This window comes from Cephus cinctus, unplaced genomic scaffold (assembly GCF_000341935.2).
Source record: "Cephus cinctus unplaced genomic scaffold, Ccin1 Ccin1_scaffold0566, whole genome shotgun sequence".
Classification (NCBI taxonomy): domain Eukaryota; kingdom Metazoa; phylum Arthropoda; class Insecta; order Hymenoptera; family Cephidae; genus Cephus; species Cephus cinctus.
This window is the reverse complement of record NW_014333218.1, coordinates 36002-43263: the sequence shown is the minus strand read 5'-3', so window position 1 is coordinate 43263 and position 7262 is coordinate 36002. Positions and strand designations below refer to the sequence as shown.

The following is a 7262-nucleotide window of genomic DNA, read 5'->3' as shown; positions in this document are numbered from 1 at the left end:
GCAGGTCTTCGTCGGACGTTCCTCTAGATTATATATATATATATATATAATTACAGTTGGCAGCCTCTACCACTATCAACGTAGTGGTAATGGTAGTCGAGTGCCTTGACGCGGCGGTCAATCCTTGCCGAGTAAACAATTCTCCTCCGGCTCGCACTCCTATCAATTACCCCGTCGTCCTGCCGGTGGCCATTGGGTCCTGACTGGAAGAGGCAAAAAATGGGTGAGAGAGAGGGGCGGGAATTGGTCGAAGGATAGAAGAGGGAAGGACGGGTGGAAAAGAAAGCACGAGGAGTTCCCTTATTAATTGCGTCCGAGAGAGGGAGGAAAAGCCGAGAGGGTCGAACCGCCCGGTCAGCAAGACGAGATTGCAACCCAGCAGAGGCCCCCTTCGGCATCCACGATAAAATCCCATTAACTTTATCTGCATCTCGCTCTCCCGGGATGAGTTTATGGCAACCCGTCTGTTTTTTAAGGTTTCGTCACCAGAGTGCGCGCGTGCTCCACTCCCTACGTTATCATGATCATTATCGCGCAATATGCCCCACACTTATTTACGTGAATTAATTGCATTTCTTTTTTAGTCGCAATTTTTTTTCATACCGTTTTTCACTCTTTCCTGGTCACGTGTTAAAATCTCCAATTACCAACGCCTTTTCCTATTGCTATGTACACTTTAACCTAGTCTTACCTTAAGCTCGTCCATCACCCCCACAGGGCTTCCTAAGTAAGTCCGTGTCATCGAGTGTATGATGGCTACACCCGGTTGGGGGGGGGGGGCCTCCCTTAAGAGCCTTTCACCTTTCAGTAACGTTAACCCCACGAAGAAGCCAATTGTCCAGCCGCCCCTATGTCCAGCCGGAAGGACACTAACGTAAATTGCATAGATAATAATAATAATGCCACAATGAAACGAAGGATCGAAGTCGTATGAAAAAAAATATTCATTTCTCTCCGAGGGACAAAAATAATGTAAAATCTTAGCCGACGCTGTTTACAAGCTTTTCCACGATTCTAAGACGATTTCAGGATTCTCGAGTGTCACGAGTCCTCGAGGGAGAGAAAGGGATGAAAAAAAATAAATAAAACCAAGAAACCTCTCCCATGGGGGTGGCGTCGCAAGCGCACCGAAGATTCGATAGGGTCCTCATGGGGGTGAACGGGGGGGGTCTCAATGTCTATGGAGTCTACTGATGGGTCCTGGGTCGGGCGGGATGGGCAGGGGACAGGTATCTTTTGGCAGGAACCCTCGGGATCCAAAACCACCACCAGCATCACCTTTCATCCTGTATATACGTGTATATACATATATATTTAGCTATTCCACCTTCTACCATATCCAACCGGGCTGCACAGCAGTTCCACCTCCGATTCTAACTTGAACCCTCCGGCCCGGTTAAACAACCCGACGTTTGCTCAATGTTTCAAACAAACCGAGCGGGCGAGGCTTTATTTGCAGTGAGTCGACGCACCTCGCCCCCACCGAGGCCCCCGACGGCCTCCTCTTTATGCTTGGTGCTTCGTGTACCGCCACTACCCTCTGCACGGATACTCTTTTTCTCGCCCTGGTACCAGGTCCATCTCGTGAACGACTAAACCCCCACTGAATTGTGCGATCCAGATCATCTGGTGTTAACTCTGCCGATCGTTCACTGCACACGGCTGTAAGGTGCAGATATGAGGGGGATAGTGAAAATAAGGGTGAGGGGGATGATAAATTTTTGAATTTCGAAAAAATTTTTCCATTACTATACTTAGGTATAGATACGTAGATATGGGTTATGATTACGTGGAAAGGAGGGGGGGGTAATTTCTACCCCTGCCAGATGGAAGGGGGGGGGTGAAAATTATTATGATTCCGCGATCAGTGATATCGCGATGACAGAGGAAAGTAAATGGGATTCATAGGGGGTTGGGATTTGTGGGGGGCGAGGAGGGGGGCTAGGGCGTATAAGCGATCCCTGCGATAAGAAGGTATAAGTGGAAGGAATCGTAGATGCGAGTACGCGGGGCACGCAGGATGTTTGAGACAGGACGCAAAAGCTCGAGGTAGACGGGGCTTTTCTGTTTAGCTACATCAAAGGAGTCTGGAAATTTCTCTCTGGCGATAGCGTGCATATATATAGCTAACCAACCAACCGGGTACTTGGATAGCGTCGTCTATCCTGTGAGCGTCACTCCCCCCCCGCATGCCCCTTTTTCGAGTTCCAGTCGAGTTCCCTGAAGAATGGTCGCGAGCAGTGGGGGTCGCGCGCTAAAAGGGTAAACGCTGTAGGCTACCTCCGAGTTTTTCGGGGTAAAACAACTTGTCCATCCATCTTCGGCGAAGTGCTATACTGGCTCTTGGGCCAACTCGGCACTTTGAAGACTCGGCTCGTAATCGCCATTAAAGGCATGGGCGCGAGATACGTATTTTCTTTGCGTTTGAGAGAATGTATTGTATGTGTTTTTTTTTCCTTTTCTTTTTTTCTCGACTTTTTACTTCACTTGCGTATATTTTGCTTGTAGGGTTGATTGAGAATGAATAGTGCATAAAGGAATCGGAAGACGAAACGGAAAATCGAATCGTATTGTAAATACGTCGAGTAATACCTAACCAACCCCCGTGGTGCAGGCAGAGGGTATGCAAGTGGGTGGAGGGTGCGCGTGTAGGCTAAGCCATGTATTCGTGTACGTTAGAGAGAGGCGTTGTATATAGGCATCTCCCATTTTCATCCCTCTAGGTAGTCGATGCACCCTCCGCTAGGTGGCGCGATCGTCTCTTGCGTAGGAACCTGCGCATGCGCAGTTGTATACTGTGGCATTCGGGCACGGGTGTGCGACAAAGAGGGTTGTAGTGTCTGTAGTAGGCAAAGTGTGTGTCAGAGAGAGTGAGTGAGAGAGAGAGAGAGAGAGAGAGTAAGAGAGAGACAGAGTGAGAGTCGGGTATGAGGCTGCAAGAGGGATGCCGCGGTAGTAGGAACTTCACGGAAGGGCGGAGGATCTCGTGGTGGGGCTACTGTACTCCAGGGTGGGGGGTGACGGTGTCACTTTGTGCCGGGCATTGCGACGCCTCTGCCTCAGTCTTTGATCCGCTACGTGAGCGGGTGCTCGTTCCGCGAATTCTTGATCCTCCGTGCTACTACCGAGCGTCGGCGAATTTCTCAACCCTCGACTAGAGACGACCGAGCTCTTGGAAATTTAACGGCTGCGAATGTTCTCGGTTGAAAATATAGCTTGTCATTTTCGAGATTTTAACATTTGTGCTGGACGTCACGAGTGCGAGTTTTTTTTTTTCAAGCATTCGAGTGAATCGAGATAGTATCAAGTGTCTGATAACGAAACAGAAGAGTCATTAAGGATCGACGTGGTCGATGGACGTGAAAATCGTCGTTGACGGAATTTCGAAAAAAGAAATATTTCCATCGAAAGTCAACATCGGCTTTGAGAGAGGCTGGAATCGACGGAATTGTTATGACGAATAAGTACGACAATTATATTAAAAAGTAGATACACCGTGCAATCTGAAATTTGAGATATAAATACGTATTTCGAAAAGGTCCTGCAAAGTACCTGGAACAGATTTAAAACACGCTCGCCGAGTTCAAGTGAAAATTGTACGAGACGCAGTAAATCGATAAAGACCTATAGAACGCGAGTGTGCACGTAACTTTATATAATAAAAAAAGGTCGTGTTTATATACACGATTAATAAGTGTAATCTCGTTAAGGAACAGTCTGCGAAGAGATATCCGCGTCGCCGTCCTGTAAACGCACTAATTCAAAACATCCGTATGCCACACAAGAAGCTTAAGGCGCGCGACGTAAAGTTACGACACCGTTAATGTAAACTAATGGAACAGCATTGAAAACAGGGTACGAGACAAAAGTGTTGTGAAAGCGAATAATTATTTATAAAAAGTTATGAGCTTGGTAACTTAATGAAAAAAAGGTAACACTGCCCTATAGAAAATCCCATGCGCGAAACGTGTTTAAACCTGAAAGTGTGTCAGGGTCCTGTAAAGCGACATAATTAACCGAAAGCACCGAGTGACACGAAACGAAAAGAAGACGCGGAGTGATTTAGTCGTGAATTGTTAGAAAAGTAGGAGCATAAAAGTGTAACGTATAGGGGGGCCCCCTCCTGGTGTTTATATTTACGTCTGGAGTTCGAAGGATACGTGCGGTAGTGGCGGACCCGGTAACCAAGCACGTCGCTACCGGTGGCGGTGTAATTGCGCAAGAAATTAAATTCAAAGGTGACCGTGGTGTTTCGTGCGTCGGCGGTGAAGGTGCTGATGAAAAATCGGTTCGTCGCTCTAGCGAGCGACCTGGTGCATTAAAAGTGAAGGGCCCGAGCAATTTCGGAGACTATTCGGCGGCCGGGGAATTTGAGGTATGGGGCGAGGACCAGCGTAGCCATAGTGCGGACGACTTAGATCATCTGCAGGAGCAGCATCATCAGTATCAGCATCAGCATCATCATCAGAAGTCGCATCATCCTCACCACGCGCAGCAGGGCCACCAGCAGACAGCACCGTCCTCGTCAGCCTCGACGAGGTCGGCCTCGAGGGTGCAGCGATGCGCCAACGAGCCAGCTGGTGGATCCTCGCTGAGGCCGTTGCTCCACGTCGCGCATTGTGAACTCCACTCGCCCCGTGAGGCCGAACTCCTCAGACTGGATCATCTAGATCACGAGGATCGGGATCCTTACTCGGTCATGGATAATTTTCACAGTCCCGTACCGCCACCCTTGCCGCGTCGACACGTTCGGTAAGGAATTGTCTGATGTCACCCGGGGTCTCCATGTCGCTCCTACTGCAGTTGTCAGTCCCTTACGAGCACCTGGTGGAGCCAGGGTGGTCCTGGGGATCAAAGACCTAGTCTCGATTGCTTGGGACTTTTATTACCTCGTTAACGTACCCGCGCAAGCACACGCTAGACATTATAGTATACACGCGTGCCAACTGATTTCACAATATTTAACGGGCTCCACGTTTTCTGGTGTTTCTGGAATTTCACTCGCCTTCGTACACTTGCAACAAGACCAACTCAGCATTGCCGTGCGCTTGAACGATTTTATGAATGAATCCATTTCGTACGTTAAAATACAGTTTATACTGCAATTGTCATTCGTTATTGGAATTGTCCCGTTTACAGTTTCGATGGAATCGTCCGTATGGAATTTCATACAATGTTACCGAACCTTTCGAATATTCTGCGGTGAGTCCAGCATATCGATTGCTAGTAATGGAACTGTACATTTGCAGTAAGCAGTTGCATAAGTAAAGAGGCAATTACCCTGCCTCGTTATGCTATGACCATGTCTGGAATTGTCATAGCACGAAACGGCAGAGCGAACTTTCAGTTGTACCCACTACGGAATTGCTGTATATCGGAAACAATCGATTACCGCCCACGTAGTTGACGCGCCTCCCTGTCGCACGTTCTGGAATTGCATATGTGCACTCTTCGAAGCCTCATTTAAGCACACTAGCAATTCCATTGGTATATCGATACCCCGCCCGACAGCATGCACTTTACCTAGCACTAAAGCTGTTCTTGGAGTTGCCTCACGCTCGGCTATATGCATGCAGAAAGATGTACATTCGATTGACTTACTTACGCGATCCATTGAGAAAACGAAATGGCGTCTAAGAGTACAATATCTGATATACATAATAGGTACTATTTCGCAAGACGTTAACATATCAAACGCGATATCTACAAGGCAATTCCACGGTGTTAGCATACATTTTTATTTCCCTTCCGATATAAATAAACCAGTCAAAGCGAATTTTGATCTATGAAATTTTTTCGAACAGCCTTTATAAAATTTTATCTACTGCCTCCACGACTTGGTATAAGCTCGGTTAAAAAAAAACGGGGGATAAAAAATATAGCCTACCGATACGAATTTTATTTTTTTTTAAAAAGCCATCGATTTTATTGTCAGATTAAATCGATGCGAATCCCGGTATTAGCGATGTCAATAGCATCGACATAGTCCATTCCGCGTAGAAGAATTTTCAGCGAGAAAATTCGAACATCTATCCACCTCTCTCTCCGACACATAAAATCCCGCGTAAGTCCATCTCTCTCGCACTCGCAGTCGACCTAGAAAACACAAAAAATCTAAGGTCTAGACATTCCTCCCTTTTTTTACTTCGTTTCGCTACACACGTCACACAGCACAGACACGACAAGAGTATCGTGCACTATCGAATCTTTTTTCCACAGTCTCCCTCTCTCACACGTCACAGTCAATAGATCCGTCATCCTTCCACTCATAGACAGTAGAGAACCAAAAAAGAAAAACTTCTCCACAGCAATATCACTCCTCACTTTATCCAAAAGCGTTATAAATTTTTCCTGTTTCTTTTTCTCCTTCTTTTACCATATCACACCCTTATTCCGTAGCTTTCCACTCTTTCGAACATCCTATTTGTCAAATCGAAAAAAAAAACCCACGGAATATCAGCTTCATATCCTGCTGATTGTGTATTGTAGAATTCGGTGGTCGCGCTCGTAAATTTTTCACGGTTGCGCATATAAACATACATATATCCCACCCAATAAGACCACGTTGAATAGGAGGGTATACGGGTTCGTAGCGGCACGGCCGAAACTAAAGAAGCATGGTGAGACCGTGGCGTGTCGGGAGCGCCGTTACGGTCGAGCGGAGGACTAACTAAGCTTATAAATATCATACCGAAGAGCATATATACGTCCGCGAGGAAGCCGGAGAGCATAAGCGATTCATCGGCTCGCGCTATACGTACTGGGCTCGGGACCCCATGCGCCCATGTAAATAGTGACGGCACGATGCATTTTATATCCTCGAGTAAATAAATGCTCGTGTCAGCAGCACGTCTCTCCTAACGACTGACTTCTACTCCTCGGGCACTCCAGTCACTCGCTCTCTGGTATAGCTCAGACTTAAGCTCGCTATACTCCGTTCGCTCAGCGGCTCTTAGGACGGCTCACTAACTCCAGCCGAACCCTCCCACTCCCCTCCGACAATCGTTCCGCTTGACAATACCAGGAGCAACAACCTTGACGTTTATTAATCTACCTCCATTGTCTATACGTTCCTGATGCTAAGCTTCGTATACTCCATTTATCCGTCCAGTGCTCGGACGTAATTGACGAGACTACCAAGGAACAATCTTCGACTGACTTCGGGACGCGTTTACGGTATACGGAATGTGACGGGTGGAGGCACGTGAGGCGATTCGATTTTTTTTTTCGTTTTTTCTTTTAAAGAAAACGTAACGGGGCGG

At 47.2% G+C, this 7262-nt stretch overlaps 1 protein-coding gene across 8 annotated transcripts in view; it reads left to right on the top strand.

The window, feature by feature from the left end:
• LOC107268593 (teneurin-a) overlaps positions 1 to 7262 on the top strand; it is a 233321-nt gene that overhangs the window by 195028 nt on the left and 31031 nt on the right. The window contains exon 1 of one of the 8 annotated variants that reach the window (XM_015741519.2): positions 3078 to 4752. The exons of the other annotated variants lie outside the window; for them this stretch is intronic. Within the exon in view, the coding sequence (XP_015597005.1) occupies positions 4700 to 4752 (53 nt within the window). The 5' untranslated portion in view covers positions 3078 to 4699. Of the gene's footprint in view, positions 1 to 3077; positions 4753 to 7262 lie in introns of those variants that run through there. 8 annotated transcript variants of the gene reach the window in all.